An 18,633-nucleotide genomic window follows, 5' to 3' on the forward strand; every position below is an offset into this window, starting at 1 on the left:
ATTTTTCGGACTATAAACCCCCAGAAAACAGGAAAAATATTTCATACTAATTTAAACATCTCTGGTGATCTAAGAAAGTAGAGGGGCTCCCGTCATTAACTTTGGTGTTCTAGTATAGAAAAGGGGGTTAACAGTGAATAGTCGGCTCCTATAAACCTAGTGTGTCCATTCAAATCATAGCGCAACCGCATAGGATTTCACTGCACACATACACAGCACTGCTGCACGCTCATTACACACTGACTGACTACTATTTCTCTAACTCCCAGGTGTCATACAAACATGAAATTTAGCACAAGCCTTCTTTAGATCCTAAATAGGAAACATAAAGGGGTCACAACTTGATTACTCAATGCTAAATGCAAAAGTAAGTGACCGACCCCCCCCCCCCCCAATGTAATTTACCTAATCTAATTCTCTCGTTTCCCAGTGTCTTACAAACTTGAAATTTGACAGGAGCATTTATAAGGTTCTAAATAGAAAAAGGAAAGGGGTCACAACTTGATTATTCAATTCTAAGTGCAAAAGTAAGTGACCCCCTATGTTATGTAGCTTCCCGCTGTAGTACAAACTTGAAATTTGGCACGAGCATTCTATAGGTCCTACATCAGTGGTGGCAAACCTATGGCACGCATGCCAGAGGCGGCACCCAGAGCCCTCCCTGCTGGCACGAGTGAAATGTCACTCTTACTACTGTGGCCACTGTGGGGTGTCACTATTACTATTGGGGCCGCTGTGGATGTCACTATAACTACCGGGGGCCTCTGTGGGATGTCACTATTACTACTGGGGGCCGCTGTGGGATGTCACTATTACTACTGGGGGCCGCTGTGGGATGTCACTATTACTACTGGGGGCCGCTGTGGGATGTCACTATTACTACTGGGGGCCACTGTGGGATGTCACTATTACTACTCGGGGCCGCTGTGGGATGTCACTATTACTACTGGGGGCCGCTGTGGGATGTCACTATTACTACTGGGGGCCACTGTGGGATGTCACTATTACTACTGGGGGCTGCTGTGGGATGTCACTATTACTACTGGGGCCACTGTAGGGTGTCACTATTACTACTGGAGCTGCTGTGGGGGGGGGTCACTACTACCGCTGGGGTATGTTTACACGTGGCAGAAATGCTGCAGAATGTCCTCAGCAGAAATTTCTGCATCCAAAAAACAGTCAAAATCTGCTCCCTGTCTATTTTGAGCCCTGTCCTTTTTAGAACGACGGGGGTAAAATCATACGTTGTGATAAACCCCGCCCTCTAACGTGTTGGCACTTTGCGATAAATAAGTGGGTTTTGGGTTGCAGTTTGGACACTCGGTCTCTAAAACATTTGCCATCACTGTCCTAAATAGTAAAAGGAAAGGGGTCGCAACTTGATTATTCAATTCTAAGTGGGAAAGTAAGTGACCCCCTATGTAATGTAACTAATAATACACATCTGAACTGCACAAACATGAAATTAGTTCTTTACATCCTAATAGGAAAAGTAAAGGGGTTGCAATTTCAATATTCAATTCTGATAACTTCCGACCTACCATCAAGGCCGGAGGCGCTATCTCTCCTCTGTCTTGCACCATATCACCTATATTTAGGTAGTTAGCTGGTTTCTGGGCTCTTAGTCATTTGAACCAGAAGTTGTTTAGGAGTTGAACTTAGGGATAGGGCTTTTCTAAAATTCAGCAAAGATGCTTGTTGCAGAACATCTCTATTTCTGCTAGAACATAAGGGCTCTATTGTACCCTATAGTAGAACAGCAGTTCTCCTCCAAAATCATTTTTTAGTTTATTATAACTCTATGCATGGCTCTATTGTGACATTTTGGACTTTTTTAGTCTGCATAATACAGCTAGGGCTCTTTACTCACCATGAGGGTGCACGCTAAACCAGCTCTGTAGGTGCTAGCTATATATCACAAGGTCAACTAGGAAACATTATGTATAATGTTCCTGATGAAACGTTGATATTTAACGTAGAAACGCGTCAAACCTCTGAACCTCTCTTAATTTTCCACTTCATTTTTCAGGGGACTGTGCTTCTATTGTGCCACAGTACTCTGACCTGATTCAGTCATTAAGCTTTGCTCAATAACTGTATTTGCACACATGATCTAGTAACACAGACAGTGTCAGCTAGTCCTCTTTTGAGTCCAATAGTGGAATTTGGACACTGCCATTTATATGAATCATATGGTGGACCAATTGTTGTTCTGCCTAATAGTTCTCAGTATGACTTTATGGCTCACGTCATTTTACAGTGAATTAGTCTCCTCTATTGAGACTTCACTATACCGACTCACATACATGAGGCCAGCACCTCTAATTTTTGTTTACTGAAGCCTATTGCAAATATGATCCAGTAACAATAAGAAATTGTGTGTTTTGCTTTGTTTATGTTTAGCCCTAGTCTAATTGTAATTTAATCCTAATAAATATCATTATTTTAATGTGTCTATAACTGTGAAGGGCTTCTTGATACTCTATATAGACAATTATTGCCTCGGTGAAGAGTGTTTAATATTCAATTGTAAGCATGAAAATAAGCGATAAAAACATAGTTCTCTTCTCAGAAACCATAAAGCCTAGGGAAATGATTTCCATACTGAGAACAATCTACTTCACCTCTATGTGTATATACTGAGGAGAATCTATTTCACCTCTATGTGTATATACTGAGGAGAATCTACTTCACCTCTATGTGTATATACTGAGGAGAATCTACCTAATCTCTACGTGTATATACTGAGGAGAATCTACCACACCTCTATGTGTATATACTGAGGAGAAGCTACCTCACCTCTATGTGTATATACTGAGGAGAAGCTACCTCACCTCTATGTGTATATACTGAGGAGAAGCTACCTCACCTCTATGTGTATATACTGAGGAGAAGCTACCTCACCTCTATGTGTATATACTGAGGAGAAGCTACCTCACCTCTATGTGTATATACTGAGGAGAAGCTACCTCACCTCTATGTGTATATACTGAGGAGAAGCTACCTCACCTCTATGTGTATATACTGAGGAGAAGCTACCTCACCTCTATGTGTATATACTGAGGAGAAGCTACCTCACCTCTATGTGTATATACTGAGGAGAAGCTACCTCACCTCTATGTGTATATACTGAGGAGAAGCTACCTCACCTCTATGTGTATATACTGAGGAGAAGCTACCTCACCTCTATGTGTATATACTGAGGAGAAGCTACCTCACCTCTATGTGTATATACTGAGGGGAAGCTACCTCACCTCTATGTGTATATACTGAGGGGAAGCTACCTCACCTCTATGTGTATATACTGAGGGGAAGCTACCTCACCTCTATGTGTATATACTGAGGAGAAGCTACCTCACCTCTATGTGTATATACTGAGGGGAAGCTACCTCACCTCTATGTGTATATACTGAGGGGAAGCTACCTCTCCTCTATGTGTATATACTGAGGAGAAGCTACATCACCTCTATGTGTATATACTGAGGAGAAGCTACCTCACCTCTATGTGTATATACTGAGGAGAATCTACCTCACCTCTATGTGTATATACTGAGGAGAAGCTACCTCACCTCTATGTGTATATACTGAGGAGAAGCTACCTCACCTCTATGTGTATATACTGAGGAGAAGCTACCTCACCTCTATGTGTATATACTGAGGGGAAGCTACCTCACCTCTATGTGTATATACTGAGGAGAAGCTACCTCACCTCTATGTGTATATACTGAGGAGAAGCCACCTCAACTGTATGCGTATATACTGAGGAGAATCTACCTCACCTCTGTGTGTATATACTGAGGAGAAGCTACCTCACCTCTATGTGTATATACTGAGGAGAAGCTACCTCACCCCTATGTGTATATACTGAGGAGAAGGCACCTCACCTCTATGTGTATATACTGAGGAGAAGCCACCTTACCTCTATGTGTATATACTGAGGAGAAGCCACCTCACCTCTATGTGTATATACTGAGGAGAAGCCACCTCACCTCTATGTGTATATACTGAGGAGAAGCCACCTCACCTCTATGTGTATACACTGAGGAGAAGCCACCTCACCTCTATGTGTATATACTGAGGAGAAGCCACCTCACCTCTATGTGTATATACTCAGGAGAAGCCACCTCACCTCTATGTATATATACTGAGACGAATATACCTCACCTCTATGTGTATTACTGAGGAGAATCTATCTCACATCTGTGTGTATATACTAAAGAGAATCTGCCTCTCCTCTGTGTATATACTGAGACGAATATACCTGACCTCTATGTGTATATACTGAGGAGAATCTACCTCACATTTGTGTGTATATACTAAGGAGAATCTACCCTCCTCTATGTGTATATACTGAGGAGAATTTACCTCTCCTCTGAGTGTATATACTGAGGGGAAGCTACCTCACCTCTATGTGTATATACTGAGGGGAAGCTACTTCACCTCTATGTGTATATACTGAGGGGAAGCTACCTCACCTCTATGTGTATATACTGAGGAGAATCTACCTCACCTCTATGTGTATATACTGAGGAGAATCTACCTCACCGTTATGTGTATATACTGAGGAGAAGCCACCTCACCTCTATGTGTATATACTGAGGAGAATCTACCTCACCTCTCTGTGTATATACTGAGAGGAATCTAACTAACATTTGTGTGTGTATACTAAGGAGAATCTACCTCACCTCTATGTGCATATACTGAAATGCTGTAAAGTACATAAGGAAGCGGCCATGAACTGCAGGAATGGAGCATGCGTTCAAGGCTAAGAAGGGGCTGCAACCTCCATCCTGGGGTTTAATTTATTTAAAAATAGGTGTTACCTTTAAGGTTTAAAAGTGAGGAGAGTGGGTGGGGTGGCCAATTCTGCAGAGGGGCATCGGTACATGCAGTCTGAAGAGAATCCAACGCTCCTCTATGTGTATATATATTTTATTCCTCGGTTCCTCTGAAGTAACCACGATGTCATAAAATTTTCAGTGCAAACAACAGGTAAACCATTGTACAAAGTAAACTCGGGCGAGGTCGGGAATATCAGCTAGTTCACACATACAGCTCTGCTATGTGCACAAACATCTGCAGCTGGCATGTTAAACACTGATTTTATTAACACTAATCCCTACATACAGATAATACATGACCCCCTCCAGCTGGTTATGACATTATCTACAGTCCTGCTGCTACTGCAAGAGCTTTGATCTTTGCTGTTATCTGACCTTGTATGTACAGAGGAGATCCTGGACCCCAGGGAAGTTGTGTGAGTGATCCTCAGTGTTATCTGTTGGAGGGGACTGATGGGGCAGAATACAGAGAATCGAGCAGAGAAAAGGAGGACTTTGCCACTGCAGTATGTACAGCAGAGTTCTCTGGATGATCGGGCAGCATGCCATATAAGCCCACTACTAAATCATAAAGGCAGCGGTCAGGGGTCTCAGGATCTATCAGCAAACATCTCCCCACCCCCTTTAGCCACCCACTGGACCATAAGGTGCAGACACTTTATCTTGCTGATAACTGTATCTTATAGTCAGAAAATTAGGGCAACTGCAGCAGCATACTACTCATTTGTTTGTCCACTGAGGATAACCTTCAGACATATTGTGAGATATCTGTAAGAGACAGTCAGCAGGTTTGAAATTGCTATCACTAAATATCTTCCTGCAAAAAATATTGGCAAATTAACAGTCATTCTTCTAAATTGCAAACCGTTTCCAAAGAGAACTTATGTGCACTAACAGCATTGTCAACCTTTAGAACTTTGGTGAACATGTTAGGAATTCCAAATAAAGTTATCCCTTAAAGGGGTTGTCCACAAAATAACAGTCATATACTGGCCTATCACAGCTCCCTGCTGTGTCCTGTGTCACCGATCTTGGTCTCTTCCATGACATATTGTTTACTGGCTGCAACAGCCTGCTTACAGGACGTCACAGGCTACTACAGCCAATGACAGAGCTTAGTGCTCGATTGCTGAGCCCTGTTATTGGTTTCAGCAGCCTGTAAACAAACAGCGAGCACAAAGGACTGAGCAGTGGCTTAGGAGGTGTCGGGACCGGGCAACTATATGACTGTTTGTTATTTTGTTGCATGGGAAACATTGTTTAAAAATAAACTATCTCAGACAAACCCTTTAATATATCTTAGAAATCATCCTCTTATTTGTGGGAAGCCAGTAACACGCATGAGTGATACGCAGGGAATGAAGGCAATAAAAGTCAATGGACTTTAACTATTCCATGCACACTAGCGATACGTGCATGAAAAAAATTGTGGCATGCTCTATTTTACCACGTAATACACGCGTACAGCTTCCATTGAACTCTATGCATGCGTTTGCATACACAGAGCTTACAGAAACGCTTGTTGCCTAGCAAAATGCTAATTAATCACCGCATATGCGTATTTCCGAGCCTGCGTTTTTTTTTTCACGCATGTATGGAAACGCGGTTACATATGCAGCTATACCCGTGCAAAAAAAAAAACTCATACACACCCAGAAGCTGGGAAATACACAAGGAATATGCAGGCTTGGATATGCAGCGTTTTACGCATACACCCATAGACAGGAGTCCTAAGCTGATGGGTGTAGACTGTTGCTATGATGGCTCCCATACACTACACACATAGGAGAGCAGGATATCCTTTTCTCTATAGCTCTGTAGTACACCGTCATAAGTAACAGCATCTTCGAAGACATTATACGGCAGTACCGAGCAGTGTAGCTATGATTTTAGAAGTTATGAGATGATAAATCACCTATTAGAAGCTGCAGTAGTGCTTCTCTGTGCGAGTCTTTCTGCCTATCTCTCTCCACCTCCCCTTCGCCTCTCCATAAACTCTAATAGACAGCGTGAGACAGCAGCAGGCTACAATCCACATTTCATGTAATCCATGTTTGTGCCTTTGTTATAAGAGGTGGACTTCACATTATGAACAGGCAATAGCCACCAAGTTAGTAGGAAGCGAGACCCCTAGTAGTCTACAGGAATTTTCTAGCAGAAGAACATCATTTTAGGTGATGAAAGTGATTAAAAGTTTCAATGACTCCAAAGAATCCTGTTTATGCTGCAACTTTCGTATGAAAGGAAGTTTTACAGAAGTGAGTGGATACAAGCATGGCTGCCCGCGGGACCCCTAACGGTCCTAAAAAAGGTTATCTGGCCAGCGATCAGTATAAAATGCTAAATGTGGATAGAAAATGACAAGGACAAAACTGTTGCTGACACCATTTGCTATAGCAAATCTGGAAAAACTCTCAAGCATCAGATGGCACAGATTAAAAACAGGCGCAATGAGACATCAGTACTCTGCAGCGGAGAATCGTAGAAACCCTGCAGGAAATACATCTTGAAGGGTCACAGGATAGACCGTGTATAAAGGTATAATGAGGGGCATCCCACCTCCAGTAGTGTTGTGGCTCCAGTGAAGTCTCGTTGGGCGAGCAATTCATCCAATTTAGGAACTTTTTTGCCCTTCTTCTTACTTTTCTCAGCTTGCTGTAGATCGCCGCCCACAGCAGGTTTGGATCTTGATAACATCTGAAATCAAAAAGATGCTTTATTTGATATTTGTATGCTAGAGCATGCAACAATACAAATAAGGGAGATTTCTCACAAAGACAATCTGTGCCCATAAGAGCAAAAGAGGAGAAACGGCAACGCACGCTCTGGTAGATTTCAGCTGGCCGCGTACCGCATCTCATTATCTGCATGCAACTACCCCGCAGTAATTATAGAAGAATCTGTTGTTTGCACTTTGTGCGAGAAGCCAGATCTGCGGTGATCAGCTAACTGTCACCGCTGCAACCCGAGAAGAGGTCATCGTCATCAGAGAATCCCCATAATGGGACCCGTCACCTCCCTGCAGCACCAGAAACTATGGGAGAGATCGCACACAGCAATCTGAAAAGAGTCACATTTCCATGCAAAGATGATCTCCAGCGGGTGACAACGCTGGATCACGGGTGATATATACGTCACCCGGCTTCCTGTCACTTCCCCTAACAGCACCATGACTTAGTTTAGGGGGCTCTGGGGACATGACAATTATAAAGTTACCCCAGAAACACAGCACTCTCTACGTCTGCTATTACACCAGCTCTGGCAGTCGCAACTTCCTGAAAACTGCCAGGCTGCTTGCAGATGCAGACCAGCAATTAGTGTTATTACATGAGCACTAATGGCGTGTAATATTGCGGATTGCTCTTGGAGGTTCAGCCCGACAATTAGTGCTATTACATGAGCATTAACAACGTGTAACATTGCTGATTGCTCCTGGTGGTGCAGCCCGGCAATTGTCAGGAAATCAGAGGGCTTTCACAAAACTGTATGTGTTTTTACGTTTTCTCATCCGCGCCGTAAATTTGCATGACTGGCTGATTTTTCGTGATCACGGACAGAGTTAATTAGCGTTTTCTCGTCCATTCACACAACCATGAGCAACATTTTTAGCGAAAAAAATACATTGCACCACGGAAAACTCTCACTCTGCAAACAGAGGCACCTGTAAGCTTTTGGCAGCGTTGGATGCTGCTAAAATGCCTCCCCCTTTTTTTCCCACCTCCCATAGGAGTCTATAGAAGCCGCCGCAGTATATCGGCCAAAAGATAGTTGCAGAGCTATGTTTCTGCCCACCGTATACGCGTTGATGCGTATTTCGGTCGCGTATGTTCCACTTTTCACGGTTTGTTTTTACGCACCGTATATTCGCCCGTGTGAACTGATGCATTGGAAACCAGTGCCTCGCATGGTCGCGTATATCGGTCGGCCATAAAAACACGCCGTTTATGTGCTTGTGTAAATGAAGCCAGAGGCTGCAGCGTCACATTCCCAAACTACTGGCAACTTGGAGGTCCGAATGTGGGCTCAGATGTCAGGAGACTGGTGATGCTGCAGCCTCTGATTAACTTCCAGTGACATCAGCGGCCATAACAAGGGGCTGCAGCGCTGGGTCTTGGGTATGTATTGCTCAGTTTATTGTACGAGTACTACGGTAGTCAGCCCTATTGGAGGGATGTTGTCCAGGACTGGAGTATTCTGGTTGGGGTAAGTTATTCCCTATGGGGAATAACTAGCTGATCGGTGGAGGTCTGACTGCTGGGACCCCTACCAATCTTGGGAAAAGGGGTCCGCCCTTTCATTCATTTCAATGATAGCTCGAGAGATTTAAGGCTTCAAACACTTAGCAATCTTCAACACTCTCATTGAAATGAAGGGAGGGGCGGTGTACTTGCATGACCTTTGCTTCGTTCATTTGGTGACTGAATAGATTCCTGTTTTCTGGATCACTGGGGGTCCTGGTAGTCAGACCCCCCCCACCGATCAACTAGTTGTCCCCTATCCCATAGGGATAACTTGTCACAACCAGAATATCCCTTTAACGCATGCAGCTTGGTCTGACAATCATGTTTAGATTAGGAACTAACTAAAAACGTTGCACAGTTTGTCTTCGTCAGCTGCAGAATAAGTTGACGCTATACATATAAAGATATTATTACTTATCAGTGTATGCAGAAACTGCAGACTGTCTCAATAGGTCAGTCAGTGCGGCTGGACTGGCGGTTTTCAGCCTTTATCTCTCATCTCCTGAATGTTCTCATCAGCTAATTTATGACCACAACAGACTTTGTTGTTAAGTCTTTATTCACACGAGCGTCTTATCGCGACTATTTTGCCACGAAAAAATGCAGGCCAAAAATCGCGACCATCTGAAGCATTGGATTCTAATGAATCAGTACAGATTGGCGATTGTTTTGGTGCGTAAAATCGCCCAGTCCGGAAAGATAGCGCACAGGGTGCACATTCCGGCCGGCTGCTTTTATGCTGCCTGGAAAAGATAGGTCTGGACCTATTATGTCCCAGAATAAACCGACTGGTCCCATAGAGTCCTATGGGATCCTATGAGAGCTGCCAGAAAAGGGAGGTGGGAGGGAGTTTAGCAGTGGTTCTACTAAACTACCTCTCCCTCTCCGCCCCCTGCCGGCTGCCAGCAAAGAGAGGAGACTGAACAGTGCGGGAGATCAGCTCACTAGCTCTGCTAAACTCCCACCCCACCCCCTCTCCTTTCCAGGAGTCGGCAAGGAGCGGAGAGAGTTTAGTAGAGATAAACTCTCTTTCCCCGCTCGACGGTATTCCGGGCTGCAGCTTGTAAACGCCGCAACCTGGCCATCTGAATGCGCGATAAAACAGGAGATGGAGCCGTGAAAAAAATCGCGGTTACCTCTCGTCCATGCGATTTACGGCCACGACACAATTGGCCAGAAATCGCAGTGCCCGTGTGGAGAAGCCCTAAGGCTTTATTCACATGAGCGTATGCGTTTTTACGGTCACCCGCACGCGCCATAAAATAGCGTGAGTGAAGAAAAGACGCAATCAAGTCTAGCTTGTATGAATAAAGCCTGAGACTCCTTTACACGGCTGTAGGTGTTTTTACTTGAACGGGTCCACGAATCTAAATCTAATCTTAGCTCAACTAAACTAAACTAAGCTGGCTCACCTCCTCTCTCCTCCCCTCTGGCTGTTTGCATTGGGATGGGATGGGGGGCGGATCTAAGCTCCCGCCCACTCCCACTGCAAACAGCCAGGGGGAGGAGAGAAGGGGGAGGATGTGTATCAATCACGCTGCTAAACTCCCTCCCACCTCCCTTCTCCGGCCGCTGTCATTGGCTCACATAGGAGTTTATGCAGCGGCCAACGTATTCTGGGAACAAAGATAGTTCCAGGATTCTCTTTGCTGCCCGGTGCTATATTGGCCTGTCGGGAGCTTTTACACTGCGGGAATACGCCTGTGTGATCAGATGCATTGGAATCCAATGCATCAGATGGTAGCGTATATTGGCTGCCTGTGAAAAGGGGAGCTGATATACGCTTGTGTGAATAAGCCCTAATGCTGAGGACAGAGGAGAGGAAAAGTAGCAGTCACTCCAATGACGGATCTTCTATTGAGGCTCAGACTGCAGTTTCTGCATACAGAGATAAGCAGAAGCTGCAAAACACAAATGGTGCAACATTTTTAATAGAACCCCAGTTCAAAAATGGTAGTCAGTCCAAAATACATGAATTTAAGTAAAAACATTGCGCCCAAAAGGTGTCCATGGCCCATAATGACTTCACAGGGTTGGCCACTTAACAATTAATGATAGAAGATGCTCTGAAGGTGTGATTGTTAACATAGTAGTGTGCTTTCTATCCATGCAGAGGTTTGTTATGCTGATTCTGTGAAGTTCTGCCCCCACCGGATCCCTGCCCCATGCACTTGTGTGCCATCTATGGTCACATGCCCCTCTGTATATAGCCATCCTACGGGTGGAGAAGACAAGGAGGCGGAGCTTCAGAGACCACAAATAAAGCATACATCAGTGTGTTAATGATCTCTCTAAAGTATTTCTAACATTAATTGTAAAGTGACCGAACCCTCAAAAAAAGCAAAAGAAGTAAAAAAAGAAATAGTGGAATTGTCGTTCTTTTTTCATTCCCCGACAAAAGCTAATATAAAACCTAAAATTAAAATATTATAGCTGCGGTTATTAGCGCCAATCTTTGCTCTGTCCCAGGAGGCTTCATCAGAAACTCTGAACCTCACTAGAAATGTAAAAAGCTGGATAGTTGTGGCATTATTATACAAACTGTGGCATCGCCGTTACGGCGATCTAACGAGGTAAAGAGGTTTCTGACGAGGGTGCAGTGTTAGGCCGGACTCACACGACCGTATCGGAAAATGCTGCATAACAAATTGCAGCGTTTTGCTTGCGTATTGTAGCGCTTTTGCTCACATATGAGCAGCGTGTTTTCCGCACGCAGTCCTGCATTGGCTTCCTGGTTTGTTCTTTTTTAAAACTTTTCTTCTCATGTCTCCTAGGAACCTGCGTTAAAAACACGGTGTTCTGAGCGCATGCAAAGGAAGTGACAGGGCTGCACGCACGGAATACGCAGAGAAAAGAGAACATGGTGCGTTCTTCATACACAATAAATATATGCAAGTGTAAATGTAACAATGACGCCGTTCCCCATGTATTATGTGTGCGCACTTCGCATGTGTAATATGCAATGCAGATATGTTCGTGTGCACCGGCCTTAGCAGCGTGGAACCTGCTACACTGTGCTGCGTAGAATACATGGAGAAACCTAGAAGTACGGAGCTCCTCTGCTGCCAACAGCCTCTAGAAGCCGTGTGACTGACCGCAGACTGCAGCACGCTCGCTCCCACCATGCTACACTGCAGTACTACTCTTGCCCCCACGACAGATGACAACTAGCACAGCACACGTCCCTCCACCGCACATTGCAGCATCCCTGTTCCCACCATGCTACACTGCAGTACTACTCTTGCCCCCATGACAGATGACAACTAGCACAGCACACGTCCCTCCACCGCACATTGCAGCATCCCTGTTCCCACCATACTACACTGCAGTACTACTCTTGCCCCCACGACAGATGACAAGGAGCACAGCACACGTCCCTCCGCCGCAGATTGCAGCAGACCCAGTCTCGCCATACTACACTGCAGTACTACTCCTGCCCCAGACAACAGATGACATGGAGCACAGCACACATCCCTCCGCCGCACATTGCAGCAGCCCTGCTCCCACCATGTTACACTGCAGTACTACTCCTGCCCCCCACAACAGATGACAAAGAGCACAGCGCACGTCCCTTTGCCGCTCTTCCTCACCATTTTGGCGGAGATCTTCTGCTTTCTAACCCGATGGCCAAAGTAAACTACTCCGTTACCCTGGTAACAGTGACGACGCACTGCGCATGCTCCAGTACGTGCATTACGTCCTCAGTAACTGTCAGCCAATCATTTCCGGGTCTCGTGATTACATCCGGGTTTGTCTTCGGCTTTGGAGCGAGGCTTGGCTTTCAAGTGCGCAGTGATGACGCGCTAACAGGATGTGTAGCAAACATGTCATTCACGTTTTTATCGGCGCTCCGGTTATAGCGCCATGTACAGCGTATAGAGCCAGCTCGGGGGATTGCACGGCAGGCTGGCGCCGCATTCCTTATGCTGGTAGCCTGCAGGGGGCATCCTTACAGGATGGTAGATGCGGCCAGAGATCTTTACCGGACGAACGGTCAGGTGACCAGACTAATAGTCGGGGAGCAGCTTGTGACTTGGGTCAGGAAGTGGGGGCTGATGGCCCTGGGGCCATCACAGATCTGGTCTCTAGCACAGAACTCTGTCACATAACACAAGATGCAGAGAGTGCTGGACCTGGGAATACCGAAGAGGCCCGAGACCCGGATCATCCACAGAGCCTGGAGAGAGCAGGACCAGGGCGCATCGGTGAGGCCCGAGACCTGGATCATTCACAGAGCCTGGAGAGAGCTGGACCTGGGCGTACCAGAGAGGTCCAAGACCTAGATGATCCGGAGAGTGCCAGTCCTGGGGGTACCGGAGGGGCCCGAGACCCAAATGATCCAGAGAGTGCTGGATCTGGGGGTACCAGAGAGGCCCGAGACCCAAATCATCCACAGATCCTGGAGAGAGCTGGACCTGGGAGTACTGGAGAGGCCCAAGACCCGGATCATCTGGAGAGCGCCAATTCTGGGGATACCGGAGAGGCCCAAGACCCGGGTTTCCTCAGCTACTCTTGCACTGCAGTATCTGCGCACACGGAGTTCCTGAGCGTTCTGACATCCAGTCAGCTTACTATAAAATGTCCTGGAAACAACGGAGCGACAACTGCCGATCATCTCGCGCTCGGAGCAGCGGAGTTTGTAACACAAGGTACCTTCTGGGAAGATGTCACCGAAGGATCCACCTCTCAGAGCGGTTTTACCGACTCGTTGGATCTTTTCACCGTCTCATCTGATGAAGGGCCTGACGACAGGTTCTTAAGATCCCAGAAAAGTGAAAACGTCTTGTTGCCCAGCAAAGCTGACTCCTCCGCAGAACGAACATATAACAAGGAACATCTCGGGAGCACAAGCACTAAAAGGAAGGAAGCGATCTCCGACTCGTCTACATCTTCAAAACACAATCCACAATCTAAAAAACCTAAACAATCCTCTTCATCGTTGAAGTGTGCCGTGAAAAGCTGTGATGGACGGCTGCCACAGACGCCCGCATTGACTCTTCTGAAGCATTGTTCAGAAAAAAGCGGAGACTACAATATTATGGTAGTTGTTTTACAGCCCTGCCATGTAAAAGAAATCAAGGTCAAAAGTGGCCCAAACGTTGGTTCCACCCTTCCATTAGCAACAATTGTCGTTACGGACCAGTCGGAGGTGAAGCATACAGTGTTGATGTGGAGAACCGCTGCGTTTTGGAGTTTAGCCTTACTTCCTGGGGAGATAATTGTGCTGACACACTTGTCTCTTTGTGAAGATCGGTGGAGAGAAGACATGGTGCTTCAGTCCAGCTTCAGGAGTAAGCTGGTAAGTCTTGGAAGTTGTTCTGCGCTCCTCTCTGGAGAAGGGCCTGGTGCTCCAGAGGACTCTGCTCTACAAGGGTTACTGCACCACATTCAGGAAAAGCATCAGTACTTATGTGAACTTTCTCCGCGGCGGCCCCAGAAACCAGAAGATGTCCGTTACGCTAGCCTCGCTGAACTGCAACCAGAATTATTGCTGCATGCAATTTTGAAAGTGAAGAGCATTTCCATTCTTAAAGAATCAACGTATCATTTTAAGGGACTACAGCAACATAAAGTCCTCCTGACTGTTGAACAAGTCAGAGATAAAAGCAGAACATTAGTACTGTGGGGAGCGAGTGCCTCGTGGAGGGATCAGATCCACCTGAAGAGACATCACATCTGGGTCTTTAAATACTTATTCTGTAAGAAGAACATAATTTCGGGAGATCTGGAGTTACACACCACCCCCTGGTCGTCCTGTGAATGCTTGTTTGATGATGACCAACGGGCTATAGACTTCCAGAAGGGGTATAATATCTCTTCCACACAGCAGATGAGTCTTCTTACCATGATTGAAGATAGGTATTCAGGTGAAATCCAAGTCAAAGGTCGTATATTGCAGATAGAATTTCATATTCTGGGTCAACGCAAAATACTAATAAGCCATGAAACTTCAATTTCTGGTATACTGAAGTCTCTGCCTGATATTATATACACAGGCTGTGGAAAATGCCAAAGAGAGCTCCATATTGATGACAACAATGTATATGAGCAGTGCTACGAGTGCCTCCCCTCCAACCAAGTCAACACTTTCTATAGGGCAGCACAGATAACTGTATTGAGCGACGACTGTTGCATATGTGTACGAGTGCCACCCGATGTTGTTGGGATTGTGTTCTTAAATATTGCGGCTAATCTGTTACCCAAAGTATTTCCCAGCTGTAAGGATGTGACCTACGGGGTGATCGTCGCCGATCTGTGCCGCTCCCTGTTGGCACCGACTGCAGAGTCCTTTGTATTCACCATTAGAAGCCAGTTTATGCTCGATGAAAACAGTGTTACGTTAGAAGAGGAGTTTCACCTTTTAGACTTTCATATCGATCTTTAAGTAAACTGTATTAAATTGTTACTTCTATCTACAACTACGCTTGTAGAATTTTGTAAATATGAGCATTTTTTTATAAATATAATCAATAAAATATGAACTAGTGACAGATTGCACTAAATACTACAGGCCCCGTTCACGGGGTGCTTGGCAGTCAGGGGACGGCACTGCACAGTAGCCAGTTTTTCTTGAGAACCTATAAACTTATCTTTCTGTGTGAAAAGAAAAATAAGGGGACATTTATTAACTGTCGGAATTCTGGCATAGAAAAGTTGCAAATTTGTAACTTACTATAGCCCTGGTTGTCCCGCCTGAGGACGCCGTAAGGCGAAACATGGGAGGGTGACTATAGATTAGACCTTTAATTGGGTTCTGGTGGCGCTAACCTACTCATTTCTACATAGACTTTTGGACGTTGGCCATCCAGGCCTATGTTTGAGGGTGCTTTCACACGAGCGCATAAACGGCGCATTTTTGCGCCCAATCGTATATACGTGACCATCTGAGGCGTTGGTTTCGAATGTATTCGTTCGCACGGGCGATTTTACGGCTCGTAAAAACGGCAACCCGAAAAAAAAACGGAACATACGCGACCGAAATACGCGCCAACGCATATTCGATGGCCGAAAAGATAGTTTGCAAAGTAGGAACAAACGATAATACGCTTTCTAGCTCTGGTCATGATCGCCGAAAAACGTTCTTTCCGGCGATTATACGCTGCGCACGTGCGAACGTAAATACGCCTACGCTCGTGTGAATGCACCCTAAGTGTGTATATGCACATCTACACACATACTGATTGATGAATGCTGGTCACGCTATATTGCTACCACCATTTGCCCCTTTATTTTATAATATTTTCGATGTTGCTATTGTCTATTTTTGAATAATAAAGCATTTATATTTAAGGGGATATTATCTATGGGTATATTTGACCTTTTGGCACTTAGAATTGTTTATATAACCCGGAGTATTCCTCCCACGGTGTTGCTCAACGCAAAGATGAAGAAATGACCATTTCATTGAATTAGTATCCGCTATTCCTTACGCTGCTCATCTGACCGCACGGAGGAGCGGATCAGTGATGGTATTTTGTATTCTCTACACAGTGACTCCTAAACCCTTAGGCGCTGTATCTACAACCTTTATCCATGCAGTGGTCTTTCCAATGTAGCCTGAAACATGATACAACATACAATGCCACAGACCGTATTGATCACTAAACCGCTCTGATTATGAAGAGCAGGATACAAAATGAAAGCCGCTACCAGCAAGACAGACAGCTTTTCTTTTCTGCAGTTCCCACAAATATGCCCCGCTAACTGCAGGCCACCGAGCGCTGTCACAGTGCTGATCATGTGATTGGCGGCTGGAAAGAAGGCAGAGGACAGAGGCTGGCAGAGACAACCTACAGTGCTGGATTCTTTACAGCAGAGGTGTTAAGGCCGTTTACAAGGAATGATTATTGTACAAAAAATCGTTCAAACGAGCAAAAATGAAGGCTAATTGTTCAATATAAACGCAGCCAATGATCAAACAGCGAATGATAAATCGTTTGCTGTACGTTCATAGTTCTTTTTATGCGGACAAAAAAAAAGCATTGTTGGCTCTTTACTTATCGTTCGGTTTACTAATCGTGTGGAATTTGTGTGTTTTTGCAAAAGTTTCTGCGGGTTTTGCTGTGGTATTTTCATATCCTAAGGCTGGCTCCACACGGGGTTGATTTTCTGCGGAACGTCTACAGCAGATTAGTGGCAGAAAGTCTGCCTCAAAACCTGCACCATTTGATGCAGGTTTTGACACAGGTTTTATCCAATGGAAGCTGCCATAGGATTGCGTTAGCAAACGCAATCCTAGGCAGACGCAGTCAGCCACGGTTCTCGCGTGGCAAACAAACCGCAGCATATTCTATTTCACTGCGGGACTCGCAGAACCCTGCACAGAAACGTCACTGCCCGGCAGCCGGCTCCGGTCTGCGCATGCGTCGGCAAGCCGGCACATCAAACAGCCGCGGGTGAGGGTGAGTACGTGCTGCTCTCTGCAGGCGCTCGGGTCGGGTACCGCAGCGAGAATCCTCGCAGCCGGATCCGACCCGCTCGTCTGCAGGCGGCCTATAGCTGTGTAGCCAGAAAAATAAAAAAAAGGATGAAAAATTAAAAGGAAAATTTCTGGTCTTTATGAAATTAAGAACTATCTGGAAGAAAAAGGGACTTTGATGCCCATTGCAACCAACCACAGCACAGCTTTCATTTTATGAGACTAGTTTAACCTCATAAAGAGCAGCCTTTTTTACATGGTTTTATTTTTTTGTCAGCATGTTTTTTGCGGGGCAACTTATATTTTTCATTGGTACCATTTAATCTACTATATAGAATGTCGAAAACTTTTTTTACATTTTTAAGTGGGGGAAATAGAAAAATTCCAACTGGGGGGTTGTTTTTATGGCACACATGGTGTGGTAGAGATCACGTGATAACATTATTTTGTGAGTCAGTACAATAATGACAATGCCAAACTGACTCGTATATAGTTTTTTTTGTTGTACTATTTAAAAAAAAATTAGTCCCCATATTGTGACACATAACTTTTTAAAGGGGTTTTCCAGGCAGAAATACTATGGATGACCTATCTTCATGATATGTACTCAATAGTTGATCGGCCAGGTCTCCTTGGGATTTCAATGGCAGATGTGCCGGCTACTACACAGCTTCCCCTTCAACCCCTCTGTATCCCCGCGCAGACAGCAGGTGCCCAATCAGCTGATGGGCCAGGATCCCAAGCAACGGACCCCGACCGATCAACTATTGATATCCTATGAGAGAGAGATCACCCCTCCCACTTCCTCTCTGCTTTGCACACTGACTGAAAAGTGACAACTGTTCCCAACCCCACTTTAAGTATCTGTAAGTACTATGATCTTGCTTTTGGTGTTAAAGGGGTTGTCCCGCAGAAGCAAGTGGTGTTATACACTTCTGTATGGCCATATTAATGCACTTTGTAATATACATTGTGCATTAAATATTGGCCATACAGAAGTTATACACTTACCCTCTCCTGGTGCTGGCGTCCCCGTCTCCATGGCGACGAGCAAACTGCGTCCTGGCTCCTTCCCCTTCTCAGCGTCATTGCGTAGCTCCGCCCCCGTCACATGGTGCTGATCAGCCAATGA

The 18,633-nt window shown here is 45.3% G+C and overlaps 2 protein-coding genes across 2 annotated transcripts in view; one reads left to right on the forward strand and one right to left on the reverse strand.

The window, feature by feature from the left end:
• Positions 1 to 12,747, reverse strand: part of IFT56 (intraflagellar transport 56) — a 74,885-nt gene extending 62,138 nt beyond the window's left edge. Inside the window, exons 1-2 of the mRNA XM_066596216.1 lie at positions 12,673 to 12,747; positions 7,401 to 7,538 (exon numbers count right to left, since the gene is read on the reverse strand). Coding sequence (XP_066452313.1) covers positions 7,401 to 7,538; positions 12,673 to 12,675 — 141 coding nt within the window. The 5' untranslated portion in view covers positions 12,676 to 12,747. The remainder of the gene's footprint in view (positions 1 to 7,400; positions 7,539 to 12,672) is intronic.
• Positions 12,748 to 12,872: 125 nt separating this feature from the next.
• On the forward strand, positions 12,873 to 16,377 carry SHLD2 (shieldin complex subunit 2). The gene has a single exon (XM_066596217.1). It carries the CDS (start codon positions 12,894 to 12,896, stop codon positions 15,465 to 15,467), a length of 2,574 nt encoding a protein of 857 aa, XP_066452314.1. The 5' UTR covers positions 12,873 to 12,893; the 3' UTR covers positions 15,468 to 16,377.
• Positions 16,378 to 18,633: the final 2,256 nt, after the last annotated feature.

This window comes from Eleutherodactylus coqui, chromosome 3 (assembly GCF_035609145.1).
Source record: "Eleutherodactylus coqui strain aEleCoq1 chromosome 3, aEleCoq1.hap1, whole genome shotgun sequence".
NCBI classification, from domain to species: domain Eukaryota; kingdom Metazoa; phylum Chordata; class Amphibia; order Anura; family Eleutherodactylidae; genus Eleutherodactylus; species Eleutherodactylus coqui.